This window comes from Limanda limanda, chromosome 11, assembly GCF_963576545.1.
Source record: "Limanda limanda chromosome 11, fLimLim1.1, whole genome shotgun sequence".
In the NCBI taxonomy this organism is placed as follows: domain Eukaryota; kingdom Metazoa; phylum Chordata; class Actinopteri; order Pleuronectiformes; family Pleuronectidae; genus Limanda; species Limanda limanda.
The window spans coordinates 2,886,714-2,905,599 of NC_083646.1; the positions used below are offsets into that span (position 1 = coordinate 2,886,714).

An 18,886-nucleotide genomic window follows, 5' to 3' on the forward strand; every position below is an offset into this window, starting at 1 on the left:
AAAAGGAAAAAGTCCTGTAACTGTAGCTTTAACCAGTAATGAGCCAAAGTCCGAAATTACGTCATTAAAATTTTAATCAAAATGTTAAGTTCTGTCAACATTTAGCCAGAATCTAAATAAAAATCTTTGCGGAAAACTACAGAATCTGTTTAGAATTTCTTAAACATATATATTTTCTAGAAAGTGTGAGGGTTAAAAGTTGCAAAATTAGAGTCATTGGATAAAAGCAGGTAAATAAGGATGATTTGTTTTTAAAGACACTGTCCTGTTTGCAGTTGGTGGTAGAATGTCCAGAGTTAAAAAGTCCACTTATTTAAAAACAACATTTTCACAAAACATGTTATTAATAAACTCAATCATACATTGGACGTTTTTTTTTGAAATTTTTTTATTAGAAGCTTACTAACTATGATTAAAATTCTACTTTCTCCCAAAGTGTCAGAGAATGGATGATGTCCAAGTAAAAGTCCCCTTTATTTAAAAACAACAACAAACATATGATTCATAAACTCAAACATACATTGGATGTCTTTTTTGTTTTTTTTTTATTAGAAGATCACTAACAATGATTAAAATGGTTAAAATTCTATTTTCTCCTGAAGTGTCAGAGAACAGATGACGTTCAGTAACCGGCTCTGACGAAAACAAATGGCGAGCAGCGAGCAAACAGTCAGTGACTCCGCCTCCACCTCTAACTGCTCTGGAAACGTGTAATAACCTCTTAATGGGTTCTGTCAAACATGGAGCCAATTAGCGAAGGACGAGGTCACGAGTGCGACTTCAGCTGCCCCCCCCCAGCCCGCCCCCCCGAGAGCCGGGGTGTGCCGGGATCGCAGAGGAACACATCTGCAGGTGGGTCGGGAGGAAGTGTGTGTGTGTGTGTGTGTGTGTGTGTGTGTGTGTGTGTGTGTGTGTGTCTGTCTGTGTGTGTGTTCACATGTGAAGGCTTCCACTTGAGCATGCAGGTGTGTGACGTGGATGTGTGTGTGTGTGTTTGGATGGATGTGTGTGGGTGCATGTGTGTGTGTGTGTGTGTGTGTGTGTGTGTGTGTGTGTGTGTGTGTGTGTGTGTGTGTGTGTGTGTGTGTGTGTGTGTGTGTGTGTGTGTGTGTGTGTGTGTGTGTGTGTGTGTGTGTTCACATGTGAAGGCTTCCACTTGAGCATGCAGGTGTGCGACGTGGATGTGTGTGTGTGTGTGTGGATGTGTGTGTGTATGTTTGGATGGATGTGTGTGGGTGCGTGTGTGTGTGTGTGTGTGTGTGTGTATGTGTGTGTGTGTGTGTGTGTGTGTGTGTGTGTGTGTGTGTGTGTGTGTGCGTGTGTGTGTGTGTGTGTGTGTGTGCGTGTGCAGAGGCGAGAGAGCAACTGCAGGGACGTGCGATCACACGCAAACACTCCAACATCTGGCAGCCGACTCCGAACCCGCTGAGAGAGACATTCTGTTTCTGGACGCTGGCCTACAACCCCCCCCACCCCCCACTGCCCCCTCGCCCCCCTTCTCCTGGCTAGAGGATAGTTTTACCTCTGCAGCTCCGACTTCTTGACAACATTATTCAGCAGCTCGTTCTCATGTGCAAGGAAGAAGTGGAGAAGAGGAAGAAGTTTGTTTCATAAGAACGATTCTGTCCCTTGTTCTGAACTTGCAATGAAAATGTCTCTCCCTTTGTTTTTTGTTTTTTTTAATCTTTTTACAAATAAACCCAAAATCAAAAAGCCTCCTTCATGCTGCAGCATGTGTGTTACTGCTTGTTGTGGTTTCTAATAATCTTATTTTATTCTCAACCTTATATAAAACACGATGTTTATGCACCAGATGTTTGCTTTTTTTCCCCAAACAGCCTTTTTATTTAATAAGGTCACGGATGTTGGCTGCAAACATGTCGTCTGCCAAGAAACTTTTATCGTTGCTGTCTCAGAAATATTTTGTTTGCTTTCAAATCAGCAGAAGAAGAGAAGAGACCTGGCAACACCAGCTGAGGATTCAAGAACAAATACAAAATTAGCAGATTGTGTTTTGTTTTGTCTAATTAATTTGGCCTTTGGGATCCAAGAGCAACAAATGTGCAGAGTAATTAATGACACGGGGAAAAGCTGTAAACAGTGCTGAGTCACAAACGGCGAACACGCACACACACACACACACACACACACACACACACAGACACACACACACACTTTTATAACCACATGCCCCGCGGCAATCACACGTTTGTTTCAACATGTTCGGTGGTGGATTCCGAGGCCTCCTGCTGTGAGGGCAATTGTTCTCCTCCCCTGATGTGCCCTTTAAAAAACCTCAGAACAAACACGTGCTGCTGAAACCTGCACCAGACACTCGCACGATAAAAAGGAAAACGAGAAACAGTGAAGTGACAGAAACAAGAAGGAGAAACCTCGACTGCAGATTGACTGAAGTTCGACACTTAAATATGAACTTATATGAAGTAAATACTTAAATTCACTTCTCTCTTTAGTTAGAGTACAGCCATGAGAACTGCAGTATATCTGTGTTTTTATATTTCAGTTGAGCCGGGGGAATGAAACTATGATCAAATTTAGGGCTGTAAGTATTATTGGCATAAATGATTAATATCCTCAATTGATTAATCAACTAATTGGTCTATAAAACTGCAGGAAATAGAATAAATTAATAAATGACTCGCAAATTTAGGAGTCTCTTGGTACTCAGAGAAATATAAAAACAGAGTATGACACAATAAAAACAATTAAATAATTAAATAAGAAAATAGAACAAATTTAATAAATACAATTTCAACAGGAAAATGTTTGATTATTCGATGATAATCAGGTTATAAAATAATCAATACAAGTATTCTTTATATAATTAACTGTTGCAACCCATAAAAACTTAATTTAAATTTCTCTCAGTTTTTGTACAGATGTTTGTGTTTTTTCAATTTCAACATGTTATTTAGTTATATTTTAACACAGTATGTTGAAATTCATCAGATTATGTAATTAAAAATCTACTTTCATATCTGTTCAGGAAGTATCATGAATTTACAGATAAGCCAGTCATGTGTGTACAGCTGTAGTGACTCAGAACAATTTGAGGAAATTAAAAAGTTTCATTTGTCATAAATAAGCGTATGAATCTCACTGTGACCTTGTGACTATAACTGAGACAGTTTAGGACTAAATTTTAAGAAATTCCCTGGAAGCAATCCCGAGTTTTCCTGCGTCATGAGGCGACGGCGTGATGAGGTCACTGGGATCTCGACCTTTGATGACCTCATCTTATCTACGGGTGCAAGAGAACTTTTGGACTTATTAATTCCTTGACAGCGTTCTTGAGATAACACAATCTTAAGACTGGACTGGACGGACAAATGGAGAAAAGGACAAACGGACAAACAAGCCACAGTAATGTCTTTAAACTTATGATGTTTAAACCTTTTAAAGAAGAATCAGTGGATCCATACAAACAATGACTCATTGAACTATAATGTGTGAGTCTGTTGTTCTGAGGGAGGCTGAGATACCTTGGAAAATGCATTTGTGAAATATGCATGACGTCTTTTGACTTCTTCATCACACTGATCATAAGACATCATATGATGGGGGAAGATTTTACTGGTCAATTAAGCTTTAGACTGTCTCTCTTACATTTAATTTATATATAAATATAAAATCCTGACTCTAAAAGTAAAATATAACCCTCACACAGGCCAATGACAGGTACGTTTTTAGGTGTATGCAGAAAATGCTCCTCACAAAGATATAAGTACACACACACACAGATTTGTGTAGTTTTTCCAATTAGGACGATGCATTGACTTGTGGAAAATCAAACCAAAACCCTGACCCTCATATAATCCAGGACCAATTCCTTCTAACCTCAATCTTGACCTGAGCTCCCATCTGACCACTATCTTCCACCAGAGCCTCGGACATTATGATTAGCCTCATTAGAACTGGGATTTGGCAACTAAAACCAGTATAGACATGCAGGATTTTATATTTAATATTTAATATTTAATATTTAATATTGACTGCATCATGTGCAGGTGCAGCATCTCTAACTGAGTCTGCAGCTTCAGAGCATTGAAGTGTCTCATCACCTGAACACACTAAGCTTTAGACTGTCTCTCCTATACATACACACATATATATATATATATAAATTAACTTAACTCTACAAGCAAATCTCACAAAGATATAAATATAAGGACACACACACACACAGGTTTGTGCAGCTATTCCAATTAGGACGATGCATTGACTTGTGGAAAATCAAACCAGAACCCTGACCCTCATATTAACCAGGACCAACTCATTCCTAACCTCAATCTTGACCCAACCACAGCTCCCATCTGACCACTAACTTCCACCAGAGCCTCGGACATTATGATTAGCCTCATTAGAACTGGGATTTGGCCACTGAAACCAGTATAGACATGCAGGATTTAATATTTAATATTTAATATTGACTGCATCGTGTGCAGGTGCAGCATCTCTAACTGTGTCTGTAGCTTCAGAGCAGTGAAGTGTCTCATCACCTGAATACACACTTTAGAATTAAATTCCTCTACTTCAGGGATCACCTGAGGACACACACGCACTCACACACACACACACACACACACCTGTGGTTACACCCACCTGCTGCACGTAGTTGGGCACGTCCTCCAGCCGGTGGAACGACGACTCTCCGGGGGTGAGCAGGGAGAACATGGCCCGGATCCCCGTGGACATGTTGCTAAAGTCGGCCATGGAGCAGGTGAGTCCCCGCGGCGCTGCTGCAGGTGAGTGTGTGTCTGTGTGTGTGTGTGTGAGTGTGTGTGAGTCCCAGCAGTCTGCAGCCCGCTGTCACAGAGTGTGTGTCTGTGTGTGTTTGTGTGTAGTGAAGTGGGACAGCTGTGAAACTCCCCCCATGAGAAAAGTTCTGCTCACAAACAGGAAGTGTTGTTCTCTTAAAGTGGCCGCAGGTTCCTGATCGTTCCCCAGAGACTCAGACTTCAGCCTCTGCTCCGGATCCTCTGTGACTAATGTAATGATCCCAGTTTATTATTATAGATAACGATTTTATATGAAGGGTAATAATACATTATAGATAGACAGATAGATAGATAGATAGATTAATAGGTAATAGAGGGAGAGAGAGATACTATATGAAATATAAGTATTAATTCAATAGATAAATGGATAGTACATGAAGTATAATGATAGATAGATAGTATATAACTTATAAGTACAATTCGATTCAATAGATAGATAGAGACGTATATGAATAGAATAGTTATATATTTATATATATATACTATATAGATAGTATAGGTACTGATTTGCCCTCTTTGCAGTAAAAGCATAAAGGTAGCGTCACTGAAATGTACTTTAAGTATCAAGGTAAAAAGGTTCCCACTGTCTGTAACTTGATCACAGTAACTAAGTATTTGTACTTCACTACTTGTCACCTCTGTCATCATGGTTATGAATTACAGATGTTTGAGTTTAAAGTTAAAGCTTAAAGTGGCCGCAGGTTCCTGATCGTTCCCCAGAGACTCAGACTTCAACCTCTGCTCCGGATCCTCTGTGACTAATGTAATGATCCCAGTTTATTATTATAGGTAAAGATTTTATATGAAGGGTAATAATAAATGATACATAGAGAGAAAGATAGATAGATTTATATATGATAGAGGGAAAGAGAGAGAGAGATACTATATGAAGTATAATGATAAATAGATAGATAGTATATAACTTATAAGTACTGATTCAATAGACAGATATTTTATGAATAGAATAGTTATATATATATATACTAAATAGATAGTATAGGTACTGATTTGCCCTCTTTGCAGTAAAAGCATAAAGGTAGCGTCACTGAAATGTACTTTAAGTATCAAGGTAAAAAGGTTCCCACTGAAGGTCACTTAATCACAGTAACTAAGTATTTGTACTTCAGTACTTCTCACCTCTGTCATCATTGTTATAAATTACAGATGTTTGAGTTCTGCTCAGTTTTAGGATTAAGATGTAAAACATGTTTGAGTATAGAAACTCTTAGTTCTCATTCTAAGCAGATGAACAGTGGTTTGACAGTGGACCAACAGAGGACTCTTCTCTCTACTGTGCATATCTGATTGTCATTATGCAGGAAAAGGTCATTATTATATTGTACAGCTGTGGGTTTATGTAAAAAGTGGGTTATGACCCAAATAATCAAGTGTTGACGAGAAAATGTGACTTCTGGAAAATTGCGATTTAAACAGTTGTTCATGCTTTGAGGCTCATTAGAGCACGAGACACCTCAGAGCTTTTAAAGTTTTATAGATAATACTTAGTACACATATTCTTTACTTCTTAGCAAAGAGTCGCAAGTAAAAACAATACAAATTTTTGTTTTACAAGGGATTTTAATATTTGTTATGCATCTATTGTCTCACCATCAATCCCTCACCTAATAAACAATAGTAGTTCTAGAAAGAGACGGTTTTAATCAGTAATTTACAAAGTTGGGAAGTTTTTGTTTTCATATTTTATTAATGTCACAACCTCTTCTCCCAAACCTCCGTATCCGAACTAAGAGGAGACACAAGCTGAAAGGTTTCACTCACCAGTTGTCGGCTGCAATAATTTACACAGAATATGATGAGAATCCAGGATATTTGATTTAATTTTTGGATTTGAAATGAAATTATTACATTGTTTTATATTTACAGAACCTATTAGTGTGTACACTCTAATGTAACCTGTGTATGTTTTTGTTCCAAACAATATTTAGATGTTTATCTCCACTCCTCATGTTTATTACGTGGCGAGATGAAAATGGAATAGAATAATTTGAGAGTGTATTTCCACGTGTTTTCTTAAATTGAGTTCTCAGGGCCATTGAGTTCCTGGAAGGTTAAAACCAATCAATTTAATTTTAGTATTGTGCTTCGATGGTAACGGTTATTGAACTGTGACTTTCCATCAGAGGATGATACCTCATGATCAGACTGTTAAGTCACCATAGAATCATGAGACATTTTAAAAAAGATCAATTAAAACGCACAAATAAACAGTTTCAGGTTTACTGTTTGAAAATGAGTGTTTAACAACATATCGTTTATAATCTGTAGTAATTCACGAACCAGTGTGAGAGGTGAGTGTCCTCAATTCTTGTGAATACTTTAACAGTTGCAACGTAGAAAAAGAAAGGATCACATTCATCCCACGGATTTGCTTCAGGGGGAAAAGAGGGATGAAAAGAGACGAGCCGCACATGTCACGTCATGTGACCTCCTGCACGAATTAGAATGCACAATCACAATGTGGTGAAAGACGAGATCCACTCGTGAAATTATTTTCAACTGGATTCTGTAACGGAACACGACCCTTCTGCGGGTTCGCTCCCCGAGTCTCGGCAGGAGTCGTGACCTCACCCCGAGGCGAAGGTGAAGTCAGCACGCCACGCCATCACCGGCTTTCTGCGCTCGCCGAAATGTTTAATTCATTTCACACACGTCCATCAGCCCGGGGTTTCCCACGGACGAGCACACGCAAGGAAAATCATGAGAAATATTCCATTTTCCACTGGTTAAATTTTATTCAATTTGCAACTGTCACTGAAAAGGTTTGATAAGTATTTCAGTTTTTCAGGTTTTGTTTACAAAAATGTCAGAAACGTGTCGACTAAAAGAACTCAGTGTTTATTCCTGCGTGGATATAAAACTACCGTCAAGACAATACTGAGAAGTATTTACAGATCATTTATATTAGCTCGGCAAATTTCATCTCCCGCTTCTTGATTGGATCAATCACATCGTACTTTACATTTTTACACAGAGGGAACTGATGGAGGCGCAGCGACATGGAATGTTTACAACAGTTTGACTAGATACGTTTTCCCAAAAAGTCCCGTATAGTAAATCACGTTTTTTTTTTTTATAGTTTTTATCAAGGAAACTTATAACCAATGTGTTTTTTTTTATATTTCACCATCTTGCTTTGACGTGCTCAGTTCTTGAAATATACATTTAGCACGATGACGTGTTCTCCGACACACGCCACCCGTCTGTACACCGGTACACTTGTTTAGCATCGTTGTATGACGATGGCCGATCAGCAAACAGCAGTCCTGAGGCAGGGGGCGGGGCCTGTACTCGGAGGGGTAGAGGGGGAGGGGTCAGCGGGGGGGGGCGGGGCGGGCTGCATCACAAGTGGGCGTGCTCGGAGCTCTGGTCGCTGTCGTGACTGTCCTCGTTGGCTAAGGAGTCCGTGGAGTGGTGCAGCGCGGCGATGCCGGAGAACTCGGACGGCAGCAAAGTTCCCTTTTTCACGTTCCCCAGTTCTTTCTCTCGGGCCGCCGCCCCCTGCTGGCCGCCCTTCACCCGTTTCCACTTCATCCTCCTGTTCTGGAACCACACCTTCACCTGCGGGTCAGAGGGCACAGAGGGAAAGTCAGATTCAACGGGCGAGTGGGCGGCGACACAAACACTCACCGAAATAATATCAAGGAGCAGCGATGAGGCCTCTCTCTCTCTCTCCCTCCCTCTCTCTCTCCTGTGAACTCGTTCCATTCCATCTGCCACTTGGCGTCTACCTGGTTTTTCCCTGACTCAACAGCCTCGGCCGTATTTGCGTCTCTCAGACTGATGATTAAGCTGTTGCTTAAAACAGTTTGCACGTCAAGAAGCAGCAGCGGCTTCGGAGTGTTGACACGTGCGCCTGAGGAAGGGGGTGGGGGGGGGGGAGGAGGCCGAGCTCACCCCTGCTGTCACGCAGGGTGAGGTGGGTTTATTTTTGGGGGGGCCCAAGTGGTCACATGGCACAGGAAGTCAGTTTGACAGCACAAACGTTTGTCTTTGCGCGTCAGAGGCGTACGCCGGCCGGGTGTCACCGCGGATTCCTCACACGCCTCCGGGACTTTTCTGGGAGAAGCATTGGGGGGGGAGGGTGGGGTGGGGGGGAGGGTGGGGTGGGGGGGTCTGATGTGGAATTGAACATGTGATCCCCCCTCCGTTAAAACACCACAACGCCCCCTGAGACTCCTGACCTCTGACAGGCCGAGCAGGACTGATGCTCTGATTTGAAACGGGTCGTTTGCTCATCAGGAGGCGGAGTCTGCTCGGTGCAGACACACAAGGATCAGCTGATTGAACCTGGGTGATGTCATGGTGATGTCATGAGTAATATCTAGGGATTTAATGCAGAAATTGTGTTATATGTAATTTAAAGGTTTAACCGAATTTAACCTGGTTTTTATTGAAATGTTTATCAATCTGAAAACGTCTAATTACTGGGAAAACTTCAATCCAAAACTTCAATTCCCTTTTCTCTTTCCTATGCTCATGGCTTCAAATCTAAAAACTACAACAAGCGCTGTTCCACCTCGGCCATCTCTGAATCGGCTCCAGTTCCTCACGGCCTGTGGATCCATAAAACATCCGTCAGATTCCCTTCAAACTGATTGCGATGCCAATATTTACCTCACTATCTCCCTCTGTATATTTTCCGCGACAGAACAGCCGAGGTCACACCCGAGCGGCGTTCCCTGAGCCGGAGACGCTTCGTGCCGCTCGCTGCCACAGACGGATTTACGGCCGCGGCCTGGGAGCCGGTGGAAGTGGAACGGAGGCGGCTCAGCTGACTGGAGTTATGTGGACGGAGTCTTTTTTTTTTCGTGATGCTAATCGAAAGCAGAAGTTCTTCTGACGCACTCGATGTATTCCTCACTCTTCATGTCAGTTTCTTGCTTCTCGCAAACTGATGAGTTCGCTCCTAAATGTGACGGAGCAGGTTTTTACGGCTCACTTTGGTTTGAGAGGTCGTTAAAAACGCACCTGCAGATGGTTTCAGTCACTGGGAAAATACTCGGCATCGAACCACCGGTGGACGGACTGGGCAGTTCTATCACGTGTGGCCACAATTATTAACACCGGAGCCCAATCGATATATATGTTGGATGATAATAACGACCGATATGAGGATTTCACCGCCTCACGGATCAGTATCAACTTTTATTTTACCTAAGCAATGAAGAAAATATGTTTATATTTTGCCTAAACCTGATTATTTTCAATATATTTGGATTTATTTGGGTTTTATTTTTTATTTGTATTTATTTACAATAGTTTATTGTTAAAATTTTAAAAATAAAAACCGTGATTTACATTTTCATCGATAGTTTACAGTGGCTTGAGATGTTCTGATATCAGACGTGATGCATTTAACTTAAGGAAACCAGGGAAGGAACAATCATTCCTAATTTTCAGAAACTCAAGGTCCATAAACCAGAGTTAATTTAATTTATGAGATGAAATTTTAGACTATTTATATTTTTCGCTGCATTATATCGCACTTTAATTTCTTTATATTATTTAATTTATCATTCTAGTTCCTTTCTTTTGGCCTTGAACCTTCCTGACGTATTAATGAGGCGTTACAGGAGAAGCCGGCTCTGTTCCATTCTGCTGTCCCAGTCAATGCACAATAAAAAAAGTCTGGAGCCCAGAGCTAAATGGAATGGTGCCACCGGTGATGTTATTAGCTGCACAAATCAGAGGATTCACGTGAGTTCATCAGCTTCTTTTTTGTGAGTTTTATGTGAACCCGATTTTTTACGACACAGACACTCAGCTGAAGTTGTGTTTTGAATCCGACTCTTCACCTGAAACCCTGATGTATCTGATCTGTTTCTCTTCATCCTCTCTTCACTCTATCACGCTGCAGAACATCAGAGGTGTCAGCAGCGTGTGACTTACAGCTTCCACTCGGGTGTCAGGGAACAACAGGGAACAACAGGGAACAACAGGGAACAACAGGGCTGGACGAGCGTTTCCTTCCCCCCCCGACCGCCGCTCTCCTGTTATTTATGTCATGTGTCTGTGTTTTACAGCAACTTTATTTTTCCTCTGCTCGCTGGGGTACAGTGGGCGAGAGGAAGTGACTTGCTAGACAGCGCTTCCCCTTCGGCCCCTCTCCCTGTTTTGACTGTGGCCCCGGGTGAAAGAATAGACAGGAACATCTGGAATACCCTGGTCCCGTCACACGGCCACATCTGGAGCCCAACGGCCCAAACTCAGGAAAACACGTCGTCCACCTCTGTTTTCACAACATGGCCTCCCTGTGCTAACGGGAACGTACTTGTCTTTCCGTGAGGTCGAGGTTGACGGCGATCTCGTAGCGCCGCAGCCGGGTCAGGTAGTTGTGGTGAGCGAACTCGGCCTCCAGCTCTCGGATCTGCTCCTTGGTGAACGCCGTCCTCTCCTTCCTGGGCTTGCTGCTCACGTCGGACTTGTAATTCCCGTCCTGGGACTCTGAAACCAAACACCACACAGGTTTCTGTTCCACTCAGAGCAGATTTATGTGCAACACACACACACACTCTGGCAAAAAAAAAAAACTTAATGCAAATGTTATGTGGCAGGTGCGAGTCAGCAGGGGGAGAAAGGAGCGAGGTAAGAGAAACAAAGGGGGGTGTCACTCACGCTTTATTGTTCAGTCATTGTTTATGAAGACTTTAAGTGGCTGGAAGGACTCGCGGGCGGCTGCACATGTGTGAGTGTGTGTGTGTGTGTCTGTGTGTGTGTGTGTGTGTGTGTGTGTGTGTGTGTGTGTGTGTGTGTGTCTGTGTGTGTGTGTGTGTGTGTGTGTGACTGTGGCAGCTGTGCTCTCACAATAAGCCGACTTTTACAACATGGATTTAATTTGTCTTCGTCTTTAAGGAATCTGCTGCTGCAACTTGATTTCTTAAGATTTGAACCAAAACTGGTGCAGGATTGGTTTTTTACTCTCAAACCTGCGAGAAAATATCACGACTAGAAAGTAGTTTTTGTTATTTATTTTATGCACATTTTTAATTCTCCTTTTGTATGCATTTTCCAGAAAGACAGGAAAACAATAATTCCTGTAATTGCGATTAGGAAATTGCAGGAAAGGACCTTAGAAACTTCATGCATGTATAAATAAAATGTTACAGTAATATTAAAAGAAGCTTATCGGGGAAGTGTAGGGATCCCTTTGATTAAAATAATAAAATATGAAATAATACATATAAATAAAAAAGAAAGGGACTTGCAACATATTTATTTTATTCTAATGTTTTATCTAAAAGAAAATGTGAGAAACGTCCATGTGAATAAAAAACTAAATAAAAGTGTCATCCCCACTTTATCTCTTCGCCCCAGAAAATACTTTCTCTTTTGGTATTTTCCCCCAAAAACTCTCTGGAGAAAAAAACCCGTTCGGTTCATTTACTCTCACAAACTTTCCTATTGTGCTCAGACTCTGAGGTTTTTCCTCCGTTGGACGTTTCTCTCGTTGCAGTCGAGCAGCGTTTGCATGTGAACTCATCAGCAGCTCAGATCTGCAGCAGCGTGTTGATCCAGCGTCGAGCCAAACTGTGAAGAGTCCTGCAGCCACGTCACAGGAGAAACCATCGCCCAAGATCCCCCCCCCCCCCCCCTGGACCGGAGGGACCCCGGTTTGTTCTGCCTCTCTGCCAGAAAGTGGATCTTCCTTCTAATTACCTCAGTGTTTTGTTTTCCACGGTGAAATTACTCCCTCGAGACGCCGAGGAGGAAACTGAAGCTCCTCTACAAAAGTTCTATTTGTAAAAGCACCGTTTTTAGAGCCGAGGACACAAACACAAACAGATATATAAACTGCAAGAAGTCCCACATCAGCTCGATGAAATGAAACAGGTCTTTGCTTGACCCGCAGCCTGTGTCCAGCCTCCACCCCTCCCCCCCCCCGACCTGACCTGGCCTCTCTCTCCCTGTAATTTCGACCCGTGGCTGATGGACGCCGGGCCTCAGACGTATTCACCCGCTCGCTCTCTGGTAAACACAGACATCGTGTAAAGAGAAATAAAAAGAATAACACGACCAGCTGCCTCGGACCAGCAGGCCCTGGAGTCAGAACCAGCCGCCGGCTTTTATGACACGGCCACGCCACCGCAGCAATTAGGGCGCCGCCGAAACTTTCATCTCGCCACAAGAAAGGGAGAAAACAATATGAGAGCGCTACGTGCACGCAGACAAGGACCCGAGCAATTCTTTTGTGTCTACGTCGACTTGGAGATTGTTTGTGTTGTGTTGAACAATTAGTTTGTGGTTTTGTTTCCTTCTGTGTTTTCGGGTGAAATAACATCACAGCAGCTCATTAAGAACCAAGAGAAACTGCTTCAACACATCCGCAGGGTTTCTCTTTTCAAAGCAGATTCGGTCGCCAGCGAGAAGCTCACGCCTCCTTTTTTACAACGAAATGAGACGTTAAGCACCTTTTATTGTTCCAGAGAATCCAGCGACTTGTTAAAGAACGACCGCTCCCTATAACCCAGAGGGCCGGGGAGCAGACACTCCACAGGCTCCCGCTGCTCGGCCACAAAAAACAGAAATCAACAGGTTCCCCAGAAACCAGACCCCCAGGATCCCGAGGAGGTGGCTCGTGTCATTAGCCGACCTCTTGACCTTCCTCCGAGGAAACAATCACAACCGAGTGTTAGCGGCGGAAACCTGAGACGCTTCATATTTGAGCAAAAAAAACCAGCATGGAAATGAGCTCTCGGGTTTTCTGTTATTATTCCTGTATCTGAATTCAGGGTTTCACTCAGGTTCCTGGTCCAGATGGTGAAACCCGATCGGGGGTGTATCTCATGCGAGTGGCAGCGGTGTGATATTTAGACAGCTGATGGAGTCCGCAGCCTCGTTAGCCCCCCCCCGATAATCAACGTGATTGGTGTGAGCGTGCAGCCGAGGAGGCAGCCGGCCTGTGAGGAGTGGGAAGGAACTAGTGTTGCAGGGGAAGTGGGATCCAGAGGCCGAGGGATCGGACGAAGCAGGACAGGAAACAGGAGGTGGTGTGTTAAATCTGTGGATTTAATATGTTGTGTTGCAACAATTTGCATTTGGATAAAACGACACCGAGCACAAACGGAGCTGTGGAACTACACAAAGTGTCCAAATCTGAGAGAAACGATGATTTCTACATGCTCTTTCTAATATTTGCCACTTTCTTTTCTATTAAAATCTAAATTCTAACAAACACACACCCTCCCTAGCGATGACCACAACCCCCCCCCCCCCCGATGAGTGGTCCCAGCGTGTGGTGGAGTGCAGGTGACACTCGAGGTCTTTAAAAGGCGTCGGGATCCCGATGACGCTCCCCCGGTCCTCACATGGACGGAGGGAGAGCGGTGAGCGCACTTTCCATGGAAAACTAAGAACTCTCGCTAATATCACGTTTCCTGAGAGAACTCCCGTGACCCGAGCCCAGCGGTTCGTCACGGCGTGATTGATTAATGTGGCGACGGCCGAGGTTGTGAATGTGCTGCGGGTCGACAGGTTGTGTTACCTGCGTGAGTACAGTCCTGCAGAAGAGAGATTAATCTTATTTTGGCTGTATTTTTAATAATGTACAGGTTAAATAATTCTGTGTGTGTTCCTGTGTTGAGACTTTAAAGCAGCTGCTCTATTTGCAAACGGTCCAGATGTTATAAACATGTTATAAACATGTTATAAACATGTTATAAACATCTGCAGCCACCTTCAGTTGTAAAGTCACTAATTTACTAACAAGTGGTTTTAACTTTGTCCAATTACACAGTTTGTCTTTGGATAATATCCGTGGAAGTTTAACTGTGCAATAAATGTCTCTGACTTTTTAAATTTAAGTCTATTTTAGACAAATGTGCCGGAATATTAATTTGGGATAATTCAATAATTCAAATTCCATGTAAAAAGTATAAAAAATCCCACATTTACAGAAGTTTATTGTTAAATTAGTTAATAACATTTTGCATTATGTCAGTTTTTTGTACTTTAACTAAACTTTAAAATGTAAAATGTAATGAACTGATTAATTCTTTTTCTCATTCTTTCATTTAAGTTTTAGACTTGATTTATTTTAACCGCAGTGATTGAGCCAAATAAAAAGTTGCTGCGTCAGTCGGGGGGGTTGGGGGTGGGGGGGGTGTTTAGTGCGTCGCCCGGGCGCCGGTTTAATCTTTTACAATCCGTGACATTAATTCTTTACTGTGCTTCTCGTTTTCTTCCCCGTGAAGAGAAGTCGCAACAAACCAGATGTGATCTCGTCTCAAACCCGAACACACCGGTACGGTCGGGGGGGGGGGGCCAACGGGGTCGTGATGTGGCGTTCGCCGCTCGCCGCTCGCCGCGGGTCCGGCTGCATCGCTCTTCCTCCGCCGCAGCCAACACCTACAAACTGAAGCTCTCAGAGAGTTGTGTGTTTATCTCTCTGCAGCTGCTGACAGATCCTGAAGGACTCGTACAGATGTGTTGTGTTGTTCCTCAGATCTGTTCTCACGCTGATATTTACGTGATGATGTTTATCTCACAGACTGAGCGGAGACACGCTGGACATGGGATTGATAATATTTGCAAGAGGAAATGTCAGAGGAATAAAATCTCTTCTAAACCCTGAAGGAGAGAAGAGTTCGTCTCAGCTGTTCTTACCTGAACTGTCGCTCTTCCTCTTGCTGTTCCTCTTCTCGGCCTCGGCAGGCGACAGAGTCTGTCGGCCAAAGTCCGCCGGCACACAGGAGGCCCCAGTGGGGGTGCTGCCGCTGCCCAGGCTGGGGGTGCTGGCACACATGCTGGGCCCACCCGGGTGGCCCAGGTCCGGGGGGGCGGGCCCGGCGTCGTGCGGGTGGCACAGGTTGTGGCGAGTGGTGCCGCCGGCGCCGGGCGAAGGCATCTGTGGGATGTGCCAGGACGCATGGTGCTGAGGCTGGTGGTGATGGTGCTGCTGATGGGAGGGCAGGTGGCCGCGCTGCGAGTGGGGGTGCGGGTGGGGGTGGTGGTGGTGGTGGGGGTGGTGGTGGTGGTGCCCGGGGAACAGGCCGTCGTCCACCGGGTAGCTGGAGATGATGCAGGGCGCCGGGGAGGAGGTGGAGGAGGAGGAGGAGGAGGAGGCCAGGTCCGGGTAGGAGACGTGGTCCGAGCGGCCGTGCAGAGTCAGCGGCGACTGGGTGAAGGCCGGGTGGAGGGTCTGCGCCGGGGCGTGGGGGGTGCGCAGGCAGCCGAACAGCGTGTGATCCATCGCATGCGCACACACACACACAACCGACCCTCCGGCAAAAGATGAGAGAGAGGGGCGAGCGAGAAACGGGTGAAGCAACCAAACCAACAAAAAAAAGAAGAAGAAACCAAGAAGGATCACCAGCACATATCCAAGATGCTTCTCAAGTCTCCGCTCAGCAAACACAGAAAAACCCTTCTTCCCCCTGGAAGTTGGAAATAGTCAAAGTAGAGAAAAGTAGAGTTTTAGAAGCGGGTGTCCTGTGGTAATCCGGAGCGTCCAGGCCGTGCAGGAGAATCACCGGGAGAATCACCGGGAGCTACAGCAGCAGGAGCCTCTCGGATGTCGGGAGGAACTCGGCTCTGGAGCTGGAGCTCGGGAGCAGCAGGAGGAGGTTCCTAGGATCTGCAGGACGAGGGGAGCCGGGCGGAGGGGATGTTATAAATAGGGTGTAACGTGAGAGGGAGGCTGGGTCACAGGCTGCAGACGCGCCACTGACCACATACATACGATCGCCCTCCGAGAAGCACTGCACAATAAATCTGCACTATTAAAAATGGCTGAGCCTCAGGAAAGAAAGAAGGCAATTTATTTTGGACTTGTTGGACGGGACCTCCGGTGGCCATCTTTCCCCCCCCACCCCAGCCCCACCCTCTGCTAGAAGAAAAACAGCCTTAATGGTTTATGGGTAGGGCTGGGGGGGGGGTGAGGGCAAGAGGTGTCAGAGGTTAACTCAGCATGTCCCCCCCCCCTGACCCTGTTTAAACACAGTTAGTCTTGTGGACACTCACTCGCTGGTTTGAGTCCCGGGACGTGAGACTGCTCCTCTGAGTCTGAGGCTTTAAAGAGAATATGAAATGTTTTATTCCCAAAAATAATAACGAGGAACTAAAAAGTATTTATCACAAAGTATAAAGTACAATGTATAAAGTATAAAGTATAAAGTATAAAGTTGGGAAGTCTCTTAGTCGACCACACACTCACCTGAAGTTCGTCATCCACCGTGAAGTGAAAGTGAGGAAATAAAAAATCCTGGCTTCGCCTCTTTGACTTCAGGAGTTCTTTCTCGTCCCATTTCTCATCCTTCCACCGAGTTGTGTGCAAATCCATTGTGTAGTTTTTGCTTAATCCTTCCGACAATCACACAAATCATGGTGAAAACACAACCTCCTTGGGAAAGTTATTAAAATCAATTAAAGTAAATAAGTAAACCAGCCACCGTCCAAGTGAATCAGCCGATCTCTGTGTGAGAATGTTTTTCATTCCTGTTAAACATTATTTAATGCATATTTTATTTAAAAAGCCTGAAACAGTTTATAGGATAGTTTTAAATTAGGAACAGACCGGTGGCCAGAAGAGGAATCCTGGAAATCATTAGGAAAGACAAAATATTTCCTCCACGATACATGAAACACTCGAGAGACGTTTCGTCAGTCGTCACGTCAGCGTCTCTCTGAATCATAAAAGACATTTCATAGAAGTGAAGAGCGAATAAAAACAGGAACAGGAACCTCCAACGGATTCTGCTATCGTCTCTGCAGCTTCAGGGAACTTCAAATAAGAATAAAAGGATTCACCCACAAACTTATTTACATAATGTTAATGCAAAAAGGCGATTAAAAAATGATAAAATCGTGGTTTAGTTTGAGAATTTAGAATCTGTGTGTGGGAATTTAGACACTTAAAAGCTGTTATTTGAAGTTGAAAAATCATCTGACCCACATATTTCCGATCTCTGGAAGTCAAAACAACAACAACAACAACAACAAGACGATAACACGACCTGGTGAATCTGTCTCTGAGTCTAAAGAGTTTTCGTCACAAACACAAAACAAAGTGAGGATTTACGGCCGAGCTTTTTTTCTGCAGATGGACGCTCACAATAACTCGGAGCTCTGTGGGGAAGTGTCTGGACGACTCGGGCTGTGCCACAGGCGCTGGGAGCCGCCTGGGAGAGGAATTTAATTCCTCTTTGAGGGGAAAATGACTTTAGCAGATATAGAGCACCGGCCTGTTGCCCCCCCCATGCCTCCTCAGCCACCACCAGTTCCTCCAAAACGTCCGAAGGCAGCCGAGGAAAAGCAGCTCAGGTGAGCGAGTGTCAAACTCTTTCTGCTGTTTGTCTTTCAGATTAAGGCTATTAGCAGGTTAGCGGAGCTTTTTATTTGCTCAGGGCCGCGAGCAGATATTAATACACACGTGTTTCCAATCCGGGCGCCGGCGGCGGCGGCGTTTTTCTGGGATTCTTCAGCCCTGGTCGGGGAACTTGAGTCAGAAACTCCCACTGTGTGAAAACGTGTTAGTTTGTGTGTGAAATAGGATTAAACTAAATACAGTATCAGGTTTATACCGGGCTTTTACTGTGAAAATACCACCTTGTCTAGGTCTGACTTTTATTTTCTTGAAACTTGAAGATAAGTCTATTTTCCGTATATTCTTGTTTCTCCTTTCAACAGCTGCTTATCCTGAATTAAACACCAGGTAGTTTGATTTCCTCTGTCTCGTGGAAACCTTGAATCTCAATCAATCAATCAATCAAGTTTTATTTGTATAGCCCACATTCACAAATAACAATTCGTCTCATGGGGCTTTAACATTGTGTGACATCCTCTGTCCTTAACCCTCAACAAGAGTCAGGAAAAACTACTAAAAACCCTTTTCACAGGTAAAAATATGTAGAAACCTCAGAGAGAGCCACATGTGAGGGATCCCTCTCTCAGGACGGACAGAAGTGCAATAGATGTCAGGTGTAAGAAAACATCATCAGGATTTTTAACAGCATCCATTAGGCTAAACATTTTTCAATACTATGTGTCAGGAATCTGGACTTGAATCTGAAGATAATGTGAATATTGGCCCAAAGCATCAGTGACATGTTGCTCCCTGCTACGTGACGACA

The 18,886-nt window shown here is 44.0% G+C and overlaps 2 protein-coding genes across 2 annotated transcripts in view; both read right to left on the bottom strand.

Annotated features, from left to right (window-relative positions):
* agmo (alkylglycerol monooxygenase) overlaps nucleotides 1-4,904 on the bottom strand; it is a 46,916-nt gene extending 42,012 nt beyond the window's left edge. The window contains exon 1 of the mRNA XM_061081172.1: nucleotides 4,624-4,904. Coding sequence (XP_060937155.1) covers nucleotides 4,624-4,734 — 111 coding nt within the window. The 5' untranslated portion in view covers nucleotides 4,735-4,904. The remainder of the gene's footprint in view (nucleotides 1-4,623) is intronic.
* Nucleotides 4,905-8,159: 3,255 nt separating this feature from the next.
* On the bottom strand, nucleotides 8,160-16,008 carry meox2a (mesenchyme homeobox 2a). Its single transcript, XM_061081971.1, has 3 exons — nucleotides 15,423-16,008; nucleotides 11,092-11,264; nucleotides 8,160-8,378 (listed from the first exon to the last, which is right to left on the bottom strand). The coding sequence occupies exons 1-3, from the start codon at nucleotides 16,006-16,008 to the stop codon at nucleotides 8,160-8,162; spliced, it is 978 nt and encodes a 325-aa protein (XP_060937954.1).
* Nucleotides 16,009-18,886: the final 2,878 nt, after the last annotated feature.

Excerpts from the sequence above, each read along its gene's own strand:
- meox2a (XM_061081971.1), bottom strand. The coding sequence starts at position 16,008 with ATGGATCACACGCTGTTCGGCTGCCTGCGCACCCCCCACGCCCCGGCG. Across the intron at positions 11,265-15,422 it reads GAGGAAGAGCGACAGTTCAG|AGTCCCAGGACGGGAATTAC; the intron begins GTAAGAACAGCT and ends GTTTGGTTTCAG. Across the intron at positions 8,379-11,091 it reads TCGACCTCACGGAAAGACAA|GTGAAGGTGTGGTTCCAGAA; the intron begins GTACGTTCCCGT and ends TCTGACCCGCAG.